Raw genomic sequence first — 21627 nt, 5'->3', positions numbered from 1 at the left:
GGTTGGATAAACATCAGTGTCATTAGTTGATAATAATCCTGATTAAATAGATTAAGGCAGTGGTTCTCAAACTTTTGTATTGGTGACCTCTATTCATACAGCAAGCCTCTGAATGTGACCCACTCACTATAAAATTTTAATTTTATAAATTAAAAACACATTTTTTATATTTAACACCATTATAAATGCTGGAGGCAAAGCAATGTCTGGGGGTGGAGATAACATCTTGCGACCCTCCATGTAATAACCTTACAACCCTATGAGGGGTCATGACCCCCAGTTTGAGAACCCCTGGATTAAGGCCTGGTTTTCAAAGTATCTACGGATTTTGAGTCACCTATGGGCACTTTGAACCTATCTCCGTTTACTTCCTTTGGAGTTGAGTGCTAAGCATTTCAGTAAACTAGGCCCTGGGCCCAGATCCTCCAAGGTATTTAGGTGCCAAAAATACCTTTTGAAGATATTGGCCTGGGTGTCTCAAATTGGACACTCAAAAATGGAGGCACCCACTTCTGATCACAGGGGGTCTCTCACCATAGCTGGAACATTGTACAAATAATGAAATCCAAATTGTTTAAGGAAAAATCTTAATCTTGACAAACATCTGATTGTAATTGAACATTATTGGAGATCACTGTGAACATTTCAGGGTCATATCAATTAAATGGTTAAAGAAGTATTTGGCTCTTGAAAGATTTTCTTTAACTAGGTGCGATTATTGGGAATAGGGAACTTCAGGTTGTTAAAAAAAAAAAAAGATACAAACATTTCTAAAGTGTCATTAAAATGCTTTTGAGTTCAAGGGGCAACGGAGGCAGGAAAGGGCAGCTGGCTATACACTCAAGTGAAACAGCTGTCAGACCAAAAAGTGGTAAAGTGAGAAATTGTTTTTAATAGTGGAAAGACTGATAATCTTGTGCTTTTAAAAGTTTAAGCCCCTGTGTTTTTCTTCTTGGCTAATAATAGCTAATAACCGCTTGAGAGCAAGTGAGTAACCTGAACCACCATTCTGCCAACATTATGCATCTTTGATTCTGTTAGCTCAGTGTCATTACAACCAAAGTGCTGCTGGGAGTTTCAGTTTTAGCTGTCAGCCATGTTTGTTTTAAACTTTGAAGCCTTTGCATTGGGTGGCACTAGTGGCTCCTGTTATATTCGCTTATGTTTCTTCATAATTACTACTGATTGCTTAGCGTTCAACTCCAAGAGTGAGACTGTAATCTGAGAGTGGGGTTTACATTCCTGCATTTTAAAAGTAACACCAGGGTTAGTTAGAATTCCTTAGATATCTAAATATTTGTTCGCTAAGATTATGTGGCATAATTACTCAGTTACCCTGGTATTGGTAGTAACAAACTGGAGTTTACTCTGTAACTGAGCAAAAGTAGGTCCTTTAAACTTATAGACATGCGTGTTTAAAATTTCCGTTTAATAAATGGTACAGGTACCTAGTGTCTCTGAGAGAGAGCTTCCTTCTTAGTGATGCTTCCAGACCCTCATTAGATTTACTCAGGAGGACCAGATTACTATGTTAATGTCCATCCCTTCCGGGGTAACTAAGTTCAACAAACAGTTCCTACACCTGGTGTCAGGTCCTGGCCCCTGACTGTGCTCATGCTGCTTTGCCAATGGTGGCCAGGCACTCCCCTCTACACTAGGTTCCAGCCCAGGGACCCTATAACTGTCAGCCATGGTTTACATAGTTCCCTTGCCGGTGTTTCCCTGGGTCTCTTCCTACCCAGCCTCTCTCAGCCTTTCTTCCCCACAACTTCCCTGGGTTGACCCTTCTTTCAGGGTTAGGATCCCAGGGTTTATTCTTCCCTCCATCCGTCCAGGTTTCTTCCGCTGTTCCTAAAGAGAGTGACTGTGCACTCTCTTCTGCTCTTAGCTTCCTGGCTTTGTACTAACCAGCTTGCTCCTGCTCAGCTGGGCTTCATGATCAGTTAAGCCTGGTTTTCCCTCAAGGTGCAGCCAGGTACCATAGTTGACCTGTCAGGTCCATATTAACCCTTTCGGGGCCTGTGTGAGGTGTACACCCTCTATCACAAGGAGTAAAACAAATCCACTTTTTCATTAAGGTGGTTTGGAGATCAGCTTCAAAATTATTGCCTTGTACAGTAAAGGTTAATCAAAGAATAGATTTGTGTATGAATAGACTTAGAACCTTTTAAGCTTTGTCTTTAAAACACAGGACCCTGGGTGTGGGTGGGATTCAAGACTTCACTAGTTAAGAAGTGACTTACCACCATTTCCCATCAGCAAACATTAACGCTTACATCTGTCTTTAAAAAAAAAAAAAAAAAATTGATCCTGCATGCCAATTATTGACGCTCCAGTTCTGCAAGCCTCCCATGAACAGAATTGCCCATGGAGCTGATGGGTGAGTGGAGTCATGGCAGGACAGGATCTCAGGTTACTAGTACTTGCTCTTTTCTCACAGTGCCAAAATGCAGCTTTTGAAAACTCCAGGCCAAGATTTTCAAAAATGGGTGCTTAATGCTAAGGTCCTGTGATCCTATTTAGGCACTGACACAAGTGACTTGATTTTTCAAAAGTAGTGTGTGCCCAGCAGGTCCCATTGAATTCAGTTCCAATCTGGAACTCTCAGCACTTCTGAAGTCAGTCCACTTCTTTAGGCACCTGAATATGAACTTAGTCTCCTAACTTTAGACATCCATTTTTAAAACCTTGATTCTAGTCTTTCTGAACAGACTCAGCATTGTGAGTAAGATGAGACAGACCGTTTCTTTCTGTCAGTGATAACACTTACCCTGATAGGAAAGGAAAACACCATCCATGAAATCTGTTTGATTTCTTGTCAAAGTATAGTATTTAGTGAAGAATGTGCTTTCCCACCACCCCCCCACACACAGTTAAGACTAGTATATTTTAAAGCATATAAATATCATTATAATCATGCATGCCAAAATAAGGATTACCAAACCTCATACTTTCAAGATGCAGGGTGAGGAAGGATTTTACCCCTTCCCTCTCCCTTGTACAGCAGTGCACATTTGGTCATGTTCTTGTCTTCATCAGGATCTGTAGCAGATATTGTCAAAGGTCCCAGTTCAGCAAAGCACTTAAGCACATGGAAAACTTTCACCAAGTCCCATGGGATTTTAGTGGGACTTAGACACATGCCGAAAGTTGTGCACATGTTTTAATGAATCTGGGCCAAACACAGGATGCTAGGTATGATGTCCCAATAATCTAATGCAATATGGTAACTCCTGTGTTTCTATACAGTGAATATTTCTGCAGGTTTCTCCAGATTCTGTAGAACAGTAATATGTTTATTAGCTTTTTCACTGTATTTATCAGTCAGCTGGGTAGAAGACGATACAAAAATTGCAAGAACTCATCTTGGAACAAAGGCTATTCTGCCCAACTTTGGCTAAATTGGATGCATTACGTTTCTGGCCACATGTTGAACGTTCATAGAATTTCCTACTGCCTAAAAATCTACTGCCCATTTCTTTTACTGCTATATCAAAATGTAAAAACAGCTGCATAATATTACGCCTTTTTTTATATTTACTGGAGATTATTTAAAGTAAGAAGCAATGAATAATGCTCAATCTTACAAACAGGCTTCAGGGTATTATTTTATTGGTTGGTGGTTTCTAAACTAACAGTAGCCACTCAGAAAAAAAGAACTAACAACATTTTGTAGGCAGCTCAATAAATGCAAACATGGTGTTAGGTGATGTGAAATGGTAGGGGTGAATATAGAAAATAATATAAAGCCATTACATATTGGTAATATGCTCTCACCTGGCATATGCATTTTTGGTCTCAAAAAGAATATATCCCATTGCAGAAAGGATATAACCAAAAAAGAAGAGATCCAGAGAAGGGTAGTAGTGAAAGTGCCTAGAAGCATGGAGCGACTTGGATATGAGGAGAGATTTTGAAAGATTGGGGTTGTGTAGCTTAGAGAGGAGCTAACAAGAGGTGACATAACAGTGGGGTATTAATTTAATGAATAGTCTAGAGACAACAAACTAGATTCTCCCATTTTCCCTTTGAGACCTAATGAAATGAAAAGAGCTCAGATTTAAAGCTGGCAAAAGGAAATACTGTATTTGTCAAAGAAGCTTCCCCTTTAGGTAGCCTTAGTCCATTGTTATGGGGTTTTTTTTACATCTGAAATACTTGATGCTGACCATTACTGGATGTGGAGTATTGGAGTAGTGGACAATTGGTTGGATCTGGTCTGACCGTCTCAGTATTAGTCAACTGTATGAGGAGATAAAGTGCATCGTTGGGCCTCACACTCGCAAGGTGCAGTGGGAGCAGTGGCTCTATTACATGATGCCACCCAGAGGCGGCGCGTGACCTCACATGCTCTCCCCCTCCCTCCGATTTCTGCCTTCCATTTGGCCCTGCTCCCTGAAATGCTGATGTAGCAGGGCAGAGCCCACCCAGTCCCATGCTGTCTCTAGCCCCCCACCCCAAGAGTTACACATTGTCTCTGATCCCACCTGACACCCAGACACTTCAAAGCCCTTCTGCATGGTCAGGGCTTTGTGGCTCCTGGAGGCAGAGCAAGGGAGCAGCTGCTTTGCGTGACATGGACTGTTTGGAACCAAGGAATTTTTCCATCAGAAATCTACCGAGCTGTAGTAGCTGCAGAAGACTATCACGTGATTCCTCTGGGAGGGTTTTGTCCAGAACATCCATATAGACTGGACGCCCTGGCCATGACCCCAGCTTCCCCTCAAATCCTCCCTCACTGTGTTTCTACAGAGCAGCACAAAACAGGCAAAAGATGCAGAGCACCTGTACCCACTGCCCCCACCCGGTACTGCAGTTCAGCTGCTCACGCCTATAGGAGCATCATGACATGGCCATTGCAAATATGTGCGCTGAGTCTCCAGAGCTGAAAACACTAACAACTCCACTGGCAGGCAGAGCTGCACTTACATAAAGTACCTGCTTTCCTAGGCTGGGTCTGCACTGCGTGCGTACTTCAGTAGGAAAAATCCACATCCGAGCGACGCGGTTTTGCTGCCCTTAACCCCCCATGTAGACAGTGCTGTGTCGGCAGGAGACTTTCTCCTGCCAGCTGTCACGGAGGTGGATTTATTAAGCCCACAGGAGAGCTCCCGTCAACTTGAAGCGCCTTCACCAAACGTGCTGTAGCGGCGCTGATATAAATTTGTAGTGTAGACCTGCCCCATGTCTCCTGATTGTAATGAAGGCACCATGCTGCAGTTGTGACCGAGTGGCAAATGGTGGGTTTCCCTGTCCTCCTATCTCAAGTATCTTCCCCTTTGTAGTACTTAGTTCCCAAGAGTGTTAGTGGAAAGACCTGGTCTGGGGAACAGGTGAGAAGAGTCTGTGTCAGAAAAATAAGGGTGAGGAGGATGAAATGAAAAGGAAATAAAATTCTAATTGAATCGCTCTTGTGATTTCACCATTGCAGTAGTTCACTAGTCATCATAGGCCTTCAAAGACTTAACACACATGCTTAATGTAATGCACCATATGTGATCCCATAGCAATGTGGAGTCAATGGGACTACTCAGAGTGTGTAATGTTATGCACACTGGTAAGTCTTTGCAAGATCAGGGATTCAGAGTCTTTCAGCCTAGACAGGAGCTGAGGTCCAGCTCCTCAAAAATATTGAGGCACCTGGCACCCATGAGTTAGGCCCCTAAATACTTTTGAGCATCTGGACCTGAATATCTAAGATTTGAAATAACCAGACAGGATCCTTCTTGGGGAAAATACTTTCCGGCAATCTTTAGCCACCATAAAGAAGAAGAAAAAAATCACAAGTCTTGGGGGTAGGAGGTTGTTTGTTGGTTATTTTGGGTTTTTTTGCTGATCATGTTTAACACAAGGTTGAGGGAAACAATTCACACTTCTGCTGCTTCTGCTGTTTGATTAGCTGTTCTGCATGGGCAAGTTGATAGCAGTGGAAAGGAGGAGAGCTTCCTTTATTATTCTCTTGGATGAAATCTTAGATTCTGCAGAAGACAGTAAAAAATCGCAGAAAGGCCTTGAAGTTAGAGTTTCTGAGACATAGAGGGCCTAGTTTTCAGTAGGGCTGCAGCTGCCCTCCGTTTTGGCATGTGGTATTTGTCCATCAATCTCCATTCCTCAGAAGTGACCGATCCTCTTTGGACAAATGTGAAAAATCCTCTCAGTTGTGCCCGAGAATGCAGTTATGGAGGGTGGGGGAAGGTGCAACGTTTCCCATGGGGAAGCTGCCTCTCGAGAGACTGCTCCACGGTCGTTTTAATGACGGAGTTTAATCTACCGTTTCTCGTAGTGGTATCAAGAAAATGAAATACTGAAACACCAATAGTAGCAGCACAAGAAGTGACTTTTTTTTCTTCCCTTTCAAGATTCTCCATCATCAGGTGACGATGAAGATGATGATGATGAGTCTGAAGACACAGGTAATGGCTTGTTCCTGAATGCATAGTCTGTTTCTTTAAAGATGTCATTCATACTATTTCCACTCAAGAAGATGGTGTTTTCATTGATTACAATATAGGGCATACAGCATATTATTATTATTCAGAATGTATATGGGGAACTGTGCAGCCTGGTGGATAGGGCACAATCATGCACTCAGGAGACCTGAGCTCTTGTCCTATCTGTGCTGTGGACTCACTTGGTGACCTGGGACAAGGGACAGAACATCTCTCTGCCTCAGTTTCCCTGTCCGTAAAACAGGAATGCGTTACCTACCTTTTGAAGTGCACTAAGGAGGTATCTTACCTCCTTCAAAGTTGAAGGTGATAGCCTGTAGCATTGGAAATAAGAATTCCCCTAGATTTGGTACCTAGCCACCATAATGATGTGTGCTCTAGAAGTTCATAAATGATGGTAGGGCAGATATTTATTATAAGGTCTTTATATTTATGCTCAAATACCAGGGTGGTGATGACCTTCTAAAAATCTAGGTAGATTTGACCTATTGCTTCAGCTTCTTGAACTATGGTATTAAACCTGTCCTTATATTTAAATTCAGGCAAACTCATTCTACCTGTGTTTTTTATTTCAGTGTCGCTATACTGATTCTACACCAGTGGAGTATCTGAGCCTGTATTTTCTTTAGCCAGTTTAATGCTTTCTTTACTAGCTAGCTTTTTGAGGGAAGGAGCAGCCTTAGGCAAGATTCATTGATGCCCTAAGCAAGTACAACTCCGTTTGATCTACACCCTCTGATACTCATAGTGAAATCAGTCCCAAATCTGAGCCTCACATTGTTTTCCTTTTTCAGTGAGGCTCTGTCAACCCTTGTGCGTGGTACTTTGAGTGTAATCTCATTAATCTGGATCATTACATGCTTCAGAGGCGTTAGTGTTGTCTTTTATTATTCACTTTATATTTCTGCAAGGCACATTGCCTGTGTGTGTGTGTGTGTGTGTGTTAATAAATCTATGTCTAGTATTTGAACTCCAAATCAGCTCTGTACCTTGGCAGAAATTCAGCATGACTGGAACATTTCTCCTACCCACAGCATTAGATCTCTAGGACTCTGTAAAACAGGTCTGCCACTGTAATAAATTTGTACCAGGGTGTCTTGCAAGAGGTGAACAGTAATTGGGAGTTACGGTGCCAGCTGAGCCATCGGCAACAGTTTGTGGTTTTCTGATACCTGCTCGTTAAGGGCCTGCTACTGACCAGCACCTCCTGACAAACACTCAGCACCTTTAATGCTTTGAAGCCAGTGGAAGTGAAGCAAGTAGTCAGCACTACTCAGGATTTGGCCCTGACTTAGAGAAACTCCTGATTTAACACAATTTATCGTTCTTTGCTGGTTTATGTATAGATATTTTTTTAAAAATATGGGTTATGGTAAACTGCTTCATCTCTTAGCACTGGGTGTCACAATACACGAGCTGTGTGGTGTTACAAAAGGACACATTTTTCTTAAATTAAAAAGAAAAACCACACGTGTTTTGCCACATGTATTTATAGCTTATATTCTGGGTTTCCTTGACTTTCAGGGCTTCTTTTTTTAGAGCAGAAGGTAACCACTAGATTTACACCAAGGCCTCGCTATGAAGAGCTGGATTCTCTTTGGCTATACAATGGTCAATTAGGCTAGTGTGCGAAAACAGAAAGCTGTGAAATCGTGTGGCTTGTGGCAGTGTGAAAGTGCTTTTTCCACCAGATGTAGGCGGACCTGCCAGTTAATCTGTGTCCAGTGTTCCTGAGTTTATTGCATAAATGGGAACCATGTCGTCAATCCCTTTGCTGCTGTATGGGACGCTTTGACACATGACCATCTATGGTATGGTAATCGTAAGTGCCAAAGATGGAAAAGATGTGTTTGATCATCTAGGTCTCCCCCTAACTCGCAGGGCAATGTATTCAGAGTTCTTCACCCCACGGCCTTATGTGTTGCCCTGATCCCACACTTCCCACTGGCAAAAAGCAGTAGGTACATGCCAGTGAAAACCATGCTGACTATTAGCGGAAACCTTCTGTATGTGCACGTGTGAAAAGGGGCCAATCTGGGGGGATGCCTGTTGTTCCTTCTTCCCCCACCCTCATTGGCTCATGCAGCCAGAGCGCTAGCAGGGGTCAGTACAGAGGCCCAGTGCTTCCTCACAAATGGCCCTGTGCCTCTTACAGAGATCTGCACAGATCACGAGGGAGCAATACCATGTAGGACCCAAGCCCCTTGCCTTTCCACAGGAACCTGCCCCAAGAAGAGTCCTCCACGGGAACCTGGCAGAGCTTCTTCCCCACTCTCTCTCAGGTTTTCCCCACAGGAGAGAGAATATTGTGACCCTTCGTTCTCAGTCCACAATTTTATCAGGAGTCTCACAATACATGGAGTTTTTCTTAGAGCTCCAGTTCCTGGAGTCATGTGATAATGTGAGACTCTCAGCTTATTTCGTTTTGGTTTTTAAATTGTTTCTAGCTCTTGTAGCTGCAGAGAAAAGCTTGAAAATGCAACCCCCAAAGGTTTCCAAGATCAGAAGGGAAATATAAGACCCATCCGACCCCAAGTGTATTCTTTTTCTAACGTTGTGGGTTTTAAGCCAATCTCAGGATCTTTTGGCGCCTGACTTGTGATTTTTTGAATGATTGGGGCTGGTAGCATCGGAGCTGGGAAACAAAGCAAAGACTCTCCTAAGCGGGACAGATACATGATGCAGAAACCCTGTAGAACGTTGAGGCAATGCATCTGCATAGAGTTCTCTGCTACTTCCATCTTCTTTTAATCCTCAGAAGTTTACCTGGCTAACACAAGTGGCACTTCTTGGATGTACTACTCTTTGGATCCATGCATATGATACGAAGGTATAGACAGAGATAGTCAGTGACTTCAGTGGAGCTGTAACAGTTTACAGCAGCTGAGGATCTCTCCCATTAAGTCAAGTTTTCGAGGACTAAGCCAAGCATGAAGTTCTAGAGATTACAGTCTGGGCACATCTAGTTCCATGAGAAGATACAAAACTGGGCAAAGGCCCAGAATGATTGAGGGCTTCAATGGAAATGGAAACCTAATAGTAAAATTGGAGGTGACCCCTCCTTAAAAAACAAAAAACATCTAGGAATAGCTTCTGTAACTTCAAATCACACCCGATTTGCTGCAGCCAAGTTACAAATTGTGATCTGTGCTTGCAGCACCTAAATTATCCACAGCTGATTCTAAAACTAAAATAAAACTTCTTTCAGACCCACCTCCCCTACCCCTCCAATTTTATCTATTTATTCGGAGTCCCTGCTGCCTAGCCGGAGCACCTTCAAAGAACCAGTGTAATCTCCAATTAAATCTGACTGTGTACTCAGAGGCATCAGATGGGGAAATTACACAATTAGACTTGATTCTGTCTAGTGCAGAATTTCATGGCAGTACCTAATCGTTAAATGAGCGCTCAGCTACATTAATTATTCCAAGTATCGCTCCTCTTTTTTTAATTAGTCATTCAAATAGAATGGGTGGCCAGAATCTTCAACAAATAAAGTAGATCATTAGGCTTAGTATGTGATTTGTGGGAAAGGATCTAGATAATATTTGCTGTTCCATTTTTCACAACAGTGCATGTAGATTTACTGCCCATAGTTAATTTAGAGGGTATTTATTTAAAATTTCACTTTTTTGCCCTCAGTGTTTTGTGCTCAAGGCACTCGCAGGGGTTTGTGATTTGCATTTCAGAGAAGACTTAGCAGCATTTTCTCCCATACAAATAAAAAACTATCTACGTGCAAGTTAAACTAAAAGCGCTGGTATTCTGTCAGCTTCCCTGGATAGCAAGAATGAACACACCTTAAATGGGAGACTGGCCATGGATATTTATTCTCAGGCCAAGCCTGACGCTAGTTGTGTCCAAATTGCACAGGGGTGGGACTTCTTCAGCACAGGAGATCCCAAGATTTTAGAGGTCCTTTTATGAATGTGCAGTCATGTGGAATAGGACTCCAGTGAAGGAGGTAGGTCATGGAATAGAGCAATTAGTTTAATCGCTGTGGGCCTGATCCTGCTGGTGCCCACTGCACTGCCTCCTCTGCCTTGCAGGCTTTAAGGGCCCAATCCTGATCCCCACAATGTCCAGCAATAAAATGTCCTTGGGTTTCAGTGGCAGTATTTGTTGCCAGTGATTGATGCAACCTGAACTTCTCTCATTAAATTCAAACGCGTCTTTAAGTGAATTTTGATCTGAGTGAAGTTCCTTTTGCTTGGGAAGTTTAGATCTCAACCTTGGCCTGCCCTGCTCCCCACAGATTTGGGAAGATAGAAATGGGGAGGGTGTGGGGTCTAGAACATATGAAGTATAACATTGGCAAGGAGCAGTCGTCATGAAGCGTCCCCACATGTCTGTTGCTTCATGACTCACAAAGCAACAAAGCTCCCAGCACCTGTGAACTGTGGCTGTCTTATTACACCTCAGTTATTATATGGCATTTGAAACCTCTCTCATATTCATTTGCTGTGCACCCAAGTTTACTGCATCCGTGATTTCCAAAGAACATATTAACTGTACAATTCCTACGTTTCCTTTTGTTGTTGTTGCTTATTGCTACACGTGCTTTAATCCGGTTGTAGCTGGCACAGTTCTGATCCCCGTGGAGTCAGGGCCTTAAGCTGTCTACTCAGCATAGTAATGTTTAAAAACTAGGTGAAATGGGGGTGATTTTGCTGCTAGGGTCAGATTCTGACTTCTGAGATGCACAAGCAGCTCCCACGGGAATCAACGAGAGCTGTTCAAGCATGTATGAGGAGAGAGTCAGGCCCTCAATACTTAGTCTTCAGGATTACAGTTGTTGAAAGGCTGTTGAAGTATTTGGGTCCATGTGGTCTGCAGTCTGGTTGATGAAGCGTTAAAACAAATTAGAGTCGAGAGCAGTGCAAACTATACAACTGTTCTCCGCAAATAAAGAGATGTGTACTCCTGAGTCTACAGTTTCCACCGCCTTTCTCACAACCTGATAGCTTTCCAGCAAGGCAGGACAGCTACAATGAAGTGGAACTTGTGTCTCATGTTTGCAGATGCTAAAAATGCATGCTGGCTGGTCCAGTTTATGAAGCCTACGCTACAAGAACTTGCTTGCCAGTTCCTTGGGCCCTGGCATCAGCTAGCTTAAGGCACACATTTTTAACAGTGAGAGTAACTATCCATTGGGACAGTTTACCAAGGGTCATGGTGGATTCTCCATCCCTGACCATGTTTAAACCAAGTTACGATGTCTTTCTAAAAGATCTGCTCTAGGAATTATTTTGGGGAAGTTCTGTGGCCTGTGTTATACAGGAAGTCAGAGTAGGTGATCACAATGGCCCCTTCTGGCCTTCGAAAGCTATGCCCAGTTGGAGAAAGTAGGAGGGAATGGAGATTAGATAGTGAGGACTCTTAGTCAGTGAGGTGCATGTCACTTCAGTGAGCTATGCACTAAGCAATTGAAAATCTAATCTCAGCAGAGACAGTCACTTTGTCAAAATCTGCTCCTGGTTACAATGATGTAAATTCAGAGTAACCACCCCTGTGATTTTAATGGAAGGACTTCAGATTGTAATCGTATTTATAGTACTTCACAGCTGGGGGCTAAGGGAGTTAGGCACTCTTGACTCAGTGGGATTCAGGCACTCGACTCCCTTAGGTACCTTTGAAAATCCCAGCCTATGTGTTATCATGAAATTCTTGTCACATTTGGATCGATGAAGTTCACTTTACAAGCTTGATTGTGCCCAGCTCTGCATGGGTGCATATGAAGGTGAAGAGGGTGCAAAGAGCATTCCCCACATGGTTGCACCCCTGTGTCCTGGACTCAGTGCAAGAGCCTGATGAGATTAGCACCTCTCCAAGGGGGCAGGAAGGGGTGGGATATCCATTCCTGCTGTGCTTCCTTGAAATCTGGGGATCATCATGCTAGCACAGTGTCTTCGGCAGCTTTCCTCTGGGGTGGCGCATAGGGGTGCAGGTTGGGTGATGCCCCCAGCACATGGCCATGGAGGAAAAGTGCTCACTAATTAATCCCATCCCCTACTTTGTCCTTTGGGGCATAGCTTTGCAGGTTAGGTGATGCAAACGCCCAAGGAATTTGCAAGCAAGTTCTTGTAACTCAGACTAGATAAGCTGCAGCACCCAGATCAGGAAAAAATGACTTCATGGCCCCAGTGTTGGTGTGCTGTTATAGACTTGGGCTCTATGATGTAAGATCAGCCCTGTTTTTATTTTTTTAGATACAAGTAGAAACATGAAATCTGTTTTGGGGAGGAGTAAACTGGCAAATTAACAGAAGAAAAAATAACTCTCAGTGCTAGGTGTTGGCCCAAAGGGATTTTACAGCGTTTAAAAGTTTTTTCCTGGAATTAAAATTAAATACTGAATTAAGAACCAGCAAGAGGGGAGGACTTTCCATGTTAGACATGGACAGTTTTAGTCTCAAAATCATCCAGTCAGTTTAATTCAGGTATGTTTGCTAAATGTGTTGAGACCCCTCTGAGGAAATGCAAAGTGTAATTGTTGCACCAGAAGTTTACCTGGCTAACACAAGTGGCACTTCCTGGATGTACTACTCTTTGGATCCATGCATATGATACGAAGGTATAGACAGAGATAGTCAGTGACTTCAGTGGAGCTGTAACAGTTTACAGCAGCTGAGGATCTCTCCCATTAAGTCAAGTTTTCGAGGACTAAGCCAAGCATGAAGTTCTAGAGATTACAGTCTGGGCACATCTAGTTCCATGAGAAGATACAAGACTGGGCAAAGGCCCAGAATTATTGGGGGCTTCAATGGAAATGGAAACCTAAGTGGCAGCATTTCTCAGAGCTGACGCGCGCGCACACAGAGTAGCTAGTTTCTAATCCTTTGGACGGTAGCTGCGATTTACTATTGACCCATGGCTGGCCTGTCGCAGCAAGCCTTGATTACACATCATAGCTGAGAAAAATAAATGAGAGTAACCCTGGCAGCCTCCTGCTGGGTGAGAATTGATGCCATTCCTTTATTGTGCTGCTGTCTGTAACCCAGCAGTGGAGATGAAACATTGCCTGGGAGGCAGTTTGGAACTGTGATAATGTCTCCCACAAGAGGATGTCTGAGGTACAGTGAAGCTACGTCCATGCTAGTCTTTTTTGCCAGCTAAGGTTTCCTATTGGTCTATGTATGGTCCTCAGCCCTGTAGTGGCTGGGTGCCTCTGAAATGTCAGTGATGTTCCCCTCCACATTTTACAGATGGGAAACTGAGGCACAGAACGATGAAGTAGTTTACCCAAGATATACAATCAAGTTGTGACAGAGCCTAGAATTTAACTCAGTGGTTGGAGCCCTAATGTAGACAGTTCTCTAGGCAGCCATTGGCATGTTACTCCCATGTTGTCAAACCCTGCTCAAAGCATTTCTAGGCTTGTCTGTGTCTAAATTGCAGACAGTGCTTTGTCTGTGCTAATGCTCCCACCCAGGTGTCGGCACTTGTGTTAGCAATAAGGAAAATCTGAGGCAAAAAAAGTCTTAAGAGACAAGACTCAAAAAGGGAGAGGGAAGGAGACTGCGTAACACTTTCAAAAATCCCGTTGACTTTCAGTGTCATTGAAATTCATTGTGGGTGGCAGAAAGATGTTGGAATAGTGAAAACACTTGATTTTCAATGGAACCTAGGTGATTTGGCATATGAAATGTAGGCTCCTAAGCCACTGTGGTGCTTTTGAGAATGTTAGCAAGGGAAGGAGGCAAGGAGGTTCTCTTGCCTGTAGGGTCACATGAGGAGTTTAAAGGCCTTGCTGTGCTCAAACACCATTCTCACAGGTGTACCTGTCTGTGTCAGAGAGGTGTTTTGCTCTTTGCAACAACTGGTTTACATGCCCTGCATCTCCAGGGCTGGCATTCTGCTGCTGGACAGTTCTTTTTGACTTAGATAATCTATCATCTTAGCCGCCAGCCTTGCCTTCTTTTCCCAACCACTGCAAGCCATTAGGGACAGATTCTGCATGCCTGTGTCTCCCCCTTATTTCACTGGGAGCCGTATGCATTAAAGGGCAGAACGTAACCCACTGGGTGACATGAAAAACACCCAGAAATACAACTGTGTAATGTTTCCTTAAGCAGAAATCACACTTTGGGAGACTTTTTGTGTGTGGGTCGTCTCTTCCCCCCCCCCCCACACACACACACACAATGTAATAAGTTTTCTGCCAGTGTCTTAATATGTGTATATGTAATGGTTGTAGCAATGCCAAGAAACATTGCTGTCTACTTAGGCAGATTATAGAAGTATCTTGTGTGAACAGCAGTATTTAACACTTATCCCTGTTCAACGGTAATAGGAATCCTTAAAACTAAAACCACTTGTAGTTTAAGAAAGTGAACATGATAAACCAGTTTGGAGTTTGGTTTTTGTCTTTTGTTTTTGTTGGGGGGTGGGATACAATCCCCTTCACTTAGAGGCAGACTCTTCCAGTGCTTTCTGCTAACATTACTTTACCTTGGCTCACTGCTTTCGCAGTTCCAACACCTTCCTGCCACCCACAGTTCTTGGCTGCCATTCTGTTGAAGTTATATGGATGCATTTGTAGAGTCTGAGGGCCAGATTCTGATCCTAGTCTGGAATAACAACACTGGTTGATTGCAGTGGAGTTACTCCAGATGTACGCTGGTGTTACCAAGAGCAGAACCTGTCTGTAAACAAAGTCCTTAAATGCAACCACTCTGTCCGAATATATGAGAATCATTTGACTGGAAAGTATTTCAGTATAATTCATCGTAACTACAGCAGGGAGCAATTTAGTTACCACTCCACATGTGCTAAAGCTTCTTAGAAAGCAGCTGCTCCACCTCATGTTACGTTCTACAGAAATAAGCCTATTTGTTTTGTGTCTTTCACTTCTCAGGTGCTCCTTATTGGACCCGTTCAGAAAGGATGGAGAAGAAGCTGCTCGCAGTGCCAGCAGCAAATACCGTTCGCTTCCGTTGCCCTGCAGCAGGCAACCCCACCCCATCTATATACTGGCTGAAAAATGGCAAAGAATTCAAGGGAGAACATCGAATTGGGGGCATCAAAGTAAGGCATTGTGGGTCTAATCTTGACCGTGCTGTATTCATTAGTCTCTGGATCTATTATTGATGGATCAATCGGAGCCAGAGTTCACTGAGCAATCCTGACAGGGCAAGTGAGCGTGAGATCGCTGGCTTTACGTAGTAAATATTTCCATGACCATTAGGGCTCGTGACATTTTTCTGCTCAAGATGTTTTTTCTAAAATACGTACAAATTGCGTTTCCCTCAGTACTGCCCCTAATCCTGGCAACTTTATCGTAAGTGAGAGAGAAGGATATCGGTGTATATCATCATGAACCACAGTGACTGTGCCAGAATGGGGATATTTTTGATATTCATACTAATTGTTCAAATAATTGTTAAAACTAGCTGCTGCCCATTTTGGTGGAATGCCAACTCTGAGCATTTGCTTGTGTTGCTAGTTTTTTTTAAAAGTAACCTAATAAAAACGGATCAGGTGTATTGCTGTGCTAGCTGCAAGAGCTAGAATCAACAAGGTACAAAGAGGTTTTTATCCAAGTTACAAAAGTGCAAACCCAGAGTGATACCACTGAAATCAGTGAAGTGACTCCTGACTTACGCCTGTGTAACAGAGATCAGAATCTGGTCTAAGCTCTTAAGCATACCTCTCTCTGTCATCATTCAGACATGTACCACGAGCCCTGCAGAAATACTAGGACTCTGTTCTGTTTGGTGGTCATTAACATTCTTGTGATGTAAATGACTGACCTGTGGTGAAATGATGGAAGCCCCTTTGCCTTGGGTAATACCAAAGAGGGACAGGTTGGCAGTGTGATTTCGAAGGTATTGCTGCCATGATGTCTATGAACAGAGCCCACAGACACCAAAAACCAGTAAATGAATGCCTAACCAGGCGACTTATCTGACCAGCATTTTCCGTGCCTCCTTGCAATTGTACATCAAAATAAGGTAGTAACTTAGCAGGAAAATCAGTTGCTCTTGATTTCCAACCCCCCCCCCCCAAGTAGTATACCAAATGTCTTCCCATTTACCATTTTGGGGAACAGAATAACTGGTGGGATGGTTATAAACACAGCAGAGTCACAAGAAAGAAAAATCTCCCTTTTTCCAGACTGTTTTCGTCCTTCTTCGCTCAGGCTGCTCTCCTGGAAGAGCTGAATATGATTTTCACTTAAACCTTTGAAGCTTCCTAATCAGCACATTGTGGTTTGTTGACAAGGTTGAGGGCACAGAGGCAGTTCTAGATCTGTGCCACAAGTACTCCTGTTCTTTTGAGAATCAAGGAGGTAACTCCTCTTTGCAGCTGATCGGATGACCGATAACATTTCCAAGTCACCCAGTGCAGCGCACACATTTTGTACTAATTACATGCTGTGCAGATCGTCATGAACTGCTTCCAGGCTTGCGTGTGCAGTTTTAACTGCTTTATGCAAAAATGTGTGATGACAGCTGCACTAAATTATGCTCGCAGAATTAAACCTAAAGTTAAAAGTAATTCCACTTCCCACTTTTCTGTGGGTTGAATCTACCCTTGAGTTCAGATAGAGAATTTTCATCCTCTGCATCACAGTAACATCTCTTGCATCATAGCACTTTATTTTCTCTAGAGGCACCTTCCAGCAATAAGGAAATGTTTAAAAAGCTATCAGAGGCATTGTGGGGCCTGCTACAGCCCTATTGGTTTAATCCCTCTGTCTGTCTAGACACAGATCTCTCTTCATCTCTAGATACAGAGACATCACTCTGTTTCTCTCTTTCTTGACCCCTACCCTCGTAGAGCTTAGATAGATACCCTCGTCTGCTGTAGATATGCCAACTTATATCAGGTGAGGCTCTGCACCAGAAAGAAAGTAAAAAATAAATTAGTTCAGTGTATCATTTATTGAAGATTAAACTCTCCAGGTACAATTGAGTTTCTATCCCAGGATTTAGGCCCAATAAAAGTGAATGGCCAGATCCACAGCTGGTGGAGCTTGGACAGTTTACACCAGCTGTGGATTAACCTGCAAAGCCTAGAATCACAAACTAACATTTCCTCTTTCTCTTTTTCTCCAGAGTTCAGAATAGTTTAAACTCTGCTGTTGGGAAATCTGTGGCCAGCAGAAGAAAGCTGGAACTTGCAACATGCAAGCTCGGACTTTTTTTTTTTTTTAATATCCCATCCGAACATCTAATTTTTGCCTCTGTTAAATGGCATTTAGATACCACCTAATGTGCATCAAAACTCAAAAGGGGGAGAAGAGAAGACTTCCAAACATGGATGAAATAAATTATATACAGTTCACCCTTAAATGGCAGAGGAGTGAAATTCATATGACTTACCACATGAAATTTCCCAAAGAGAATTAATAGTTAAATCCTTGCTGGAATCTATAATATTATAAGCCTGTGTGTGTTAAATGACCCTAGAAGGGAATGGTGGGTGGGGGCATGCTGGTGTGGGGGAGATTGAGGATTATCCCTTCCCCAGACCATTGCACCGGCTTGCATACCAGTCTAGCAAACATAGGCTGAGTTTTTAAGTGTGTCTGCAAATGTTTGTCTCACAAGGAGCCAAAAATGACAACACCAAATAAACCAGAGGGATTTCCAGTATCTCACTGATTTGATTAAAGTCTGCAATGAGTTACTTCATGTTTCTAATGGTTTATCAAGTACAGTGACTGCCCAAAATTGGGAACATCCTTCGTGTGATCCCTTGGGTCTGGACTCAGCTTTCGACTAAAACTTTTCCTTAGTTGTTTTTAAAAAACCTTTCCAGACCAAAACACAGCTCTGCGCCAGTTTGAATCTGTATTCAGACCCCGTTTCCCCAGAACTCAAGTCCCATACAATGAGGTGATGGACACCTTATGTCTAGAATAGGCAAGACACATGGCTGGATGTTTGGAGTGTTTGGATCTAGGTTCATGACACAGCTTTGCCACGTGCTTCGTATCAGGAGCCAAGCTTTACCAGAGTTCAGATCCTAGATACTAACATGATGGGTGCTTTACAAATGTCTAGGAGAGCAGGATAAAGAGGGGTGTGCCGCTGCAAGGCTATGATACAAGCCACTATAGAGATAGGTCATTAACAGGTTTAGATTGAGAAAAAAAACCCTTCCTCCCCTCCAAAGTTCTGGCATAAAGTCTGGTACAGTTTCACATGTAAATTACATGACAGACTGCCCAGTGGAATCTCCAGGAAGAGTATCAGGAAGAGATGGGCCAGTAACGAGATGCTCTAATCACAGTGAAATTTTGGTCCGGATTAGGCCCTCAGATGCACGAATGTAGTCCTGCAAGAGCCCATTGGATATCAGGGGGCAGAACTGGACCCATAATCCTCAGCAGCCAAAACCTTTCTGCAGTCAAAACCTTTGTCTTTGTTACATATACATTTAAATGCAGTGACATGCTTTGATGTCAACACTTTAGAAACGAGGTTAGGAAAGTGGGCCAGTCAAGACTGTTTCTTGTGCAGATGCTGAGATACAAAAGGTTGGGGGAAAGTATAGCTTTATGGCAAGAGCGTGATTTCCTCCATTAAAACCTTACACCCAATGCCCAGTACAGCAACACTGCTTTTGACAGTTTAATTGTGCTCTGATCCCTTTAAAACAAGGCATGGGGATCCAGAAAACAACTAGTGAAAGACAATTACAGCAGCTCCGTTTGAATTCACCTGTTGTAGCTAAAAGTGCTGACAGTTGACTACACTCATTTTCTGCATCAGCCCTTGGTCTTCTGTTGTGTGCAGAACTGGCATCACTGATGTCAGTTGGTTCTGCTCCAAAACGCGTTGTTAAAATACTGTTGATAGCTGTTTGGGGGCAGGTGGCTTCTAATTCATGTCTAGAGGCTTGGGAAGGTTAACGGACTCTGCTCGTGTGTGTGTGTGTGTGTGTGAATCACTTTGAGTCTTGACGACTCACAGTTGCTTTCTACATCAGTTCAAGATTTTCAGTGCTACCCACATATGTGATCTCACTTAACTAACTGAGAGTTGTCTAGTGAGTTATGCAAGGATGACAGCATTCATTGTCAACCCTGCAACTGATGGGCCCCTGTGACCTTGGCCAAGTCACTTAAAGGGGACACCATTGGTCTGAAATCCAATCAATTAAAAAAAAGATAGTTTCATGTCCTACGCTTGAGCCAGTGTCACCCTGACAGTTTTGGGCTTTACACTCATGGTTTTCATATGGGTTTTTAATGTGTGTCTCTCACTTGTTACCCAACGGAAGACATACCCAATGAGAAAGGGAAACAGATAACGATATAAAGGAAATAGTGAGGCTGGTTGTACATCAAGTGCTGCCTAATACCCAGAGTAAACAAACTGTAAAAAATATAATTTTTTTTTCTCCCTGGTCTCTTTCAGTTCTACTGATCGGTGGGTGGGTGTTACTGGTAACACAAGTAGGTTAAAGATTTGCCAAAAAAAAAACCCAAAGGTGTAGTTCTTTAAGCTAATGGAGTCCATTTAACTTCTCTGGCCCTCAGTTGACTGGAGTATGTAATGCTAACTTATTTAATGTCTTGGAAGCACTTTGAGGTCCTCTGATGAAAGGCACAAGATAGAAGTGCAGCTAGCAATTATTAGTTTTACCTTAGCGCCTATGAGCTCTAGTTGAAGACCCGGCCCTCATTGTGCTGGGTGCTGTACAAACATAGAACAAAAAGATGGTCCATGCCCCAATGGGCTTACAGCCCATTATTTATATTATGGGAACACTTACAGCCCCAGGCAGGATCAGAGCCTGTTATACAGCCCACTGTTCAGTTGATTCACTGGGCTTGATTCTCACATAAGGACCACTTTACACCAGGCAGGCAGTGTAAATTGTCCTTAAGGTGGTCATAATTTACACTTACAGACGTGCTGTAGCCCCGTCACGCTGGCAGAGTGGGGGTGAAAGAGGCGTGGGAATAAACAAGAATGAGGCCCATTGTATTTTGCTATTTGTTTGTTGATTGTAATGGTCCAGTGAAATATTAGCTGGTGATGTCTTATGCTTGGCTGGGGTTTTTTTCCTCCCTCTAGTTACGGCATCAGCAGTGGAGCCTAGTGATGGAGAGCGTGGTTCCATCAGACCGAGGGAACTACACGTGCGTTGTAGAGAACAAATATGGCAGCATTAGGCACACTTACCAGCTAGATGTATTAGGTAAGATTTCTCTACTTCCTCTTAACTTCTGATATGCAGTCGTCATCAAGTGGCTGCTTGATGGCTTCTGTGCAACGTTGATTTTGGGCTTAATCATATACCCTGTCCCCTGAAGTGACTGATGCAGGTCCATGACCACAAACTCAGCTGGCACTCATGCTCAGCGAACGTTCAAGGAGCGAATGCACTGTCCTGGACGTGATGCTTCCTGCTCAGGACTGAGGCATGTTGACTGGGGCAGTGTCGGGGAAGCCTATGCTGCAGCTCCCCAGGCGTACCCCCTTTCTGTGGGTGAGCAAAGAGCTGTGTTCTCTGGGATTGCTCATCCAGTGCCTTTCATGAGCTGTAGTCCAAGCTCCTGTGCAGACACTGGTAGTGGTGCTGAAAGCCGCAGACATGTTCAGTGGGGAGAGGTGTTAAAAACAGGTTCCCCTTTTTCATTTCAGAAAGGTCACCCCACCGGCCTATCCTCCAGGCAGGACTGCCTGCCAACCAGACTGTGGTGGTAGGGAGCGATGTCGAATTCCACTGCAAGGTGTACAGTGATGCCCAGCCTCACATCCAGTGGCTGAAACACGTGGAAGTCAACGGCAGTAAATATGGATCCAACGGAACTCCCTATGTCACGGTGCTAAAGGTTGGTAGACGCTGTTTGCTTTCTCATACAAGGGAGGATGAACGCCTCCTCTGTGTTGGTCTCGGTATCTCAGTGATGCCATCTGAACTGCTTAGATATTTCAAGGATTTCCAGAAATGTTACCTTCCAGAAATGGATCCCTGTTTTGTCCCATGCTAATACAGTATTGCTAGAAAGTTATGGATCCTCATGTTAATCCATAGGGGTGTGCTCTGTACTTCCATGGCAGTGAATGTGAAGACTCCCCAGTTAGCCAAGGGATAGAGGTGCCTGTTCAAAACAACCAGTCACAAAGCTTGAAGGCATAAAATTCAGGAGACCTTCTGAAAATGTACATCCATAGGGTAAAATCCTGACTCTATTGAAGTCAGTGGGGATTTTGCCA

General features: G+C 43.4%; 1 protein-coding gene across 1 annotated transcript in view; it reads left to right on the top strand.

Annotated features, from left to right (window-relative positions):
- Positions 1–21627, top strand: part of FGFR3 (fibroblast growth factor receptor 3) — a 73516-nt gene that overhangs the window by 30156 nt on the left and 21733 nt on the right. Inside the window, exons 3-6 of the mRNA XM_077814674.1 lie at positions 6360–6413; positions 15306–15475; positions 20482–20605; positions 21052–21242. Coding sequence (XP_077670800.1) covers positions 6360–6413; positions 15306–15475; positions 20482–20605; positions 21052–21242 — 539 coding nt within the window. The remainder of the gene's footprint in view (positions 1–6359; positions 6414–15305; positions 15476–20481; positions 20606–21051; positions 21243–21627) is intronic.

The sequence above is a fragment of the Eretmochelys imbricata genome, chromosome 4 (assembly GCF_965152235.1).
Source record: "Eretmochelys imbricata isolate rEreImb1 chromosome 4, rEreImb1.hap1, whole genome shotgun sequence".
In the NCBI taxonomy this organism is placed as follows: domain Eukaryota; kingdom Metazoa; phylum Chordata; order Testudines; family Cheloniidae; genus Eretmochelys; species Eretmochelys imbricata.
Note: the sequence above shows the minus strand (reverse complement) of the source record. Positions and strands in the feature narration are given on the sequence as shown.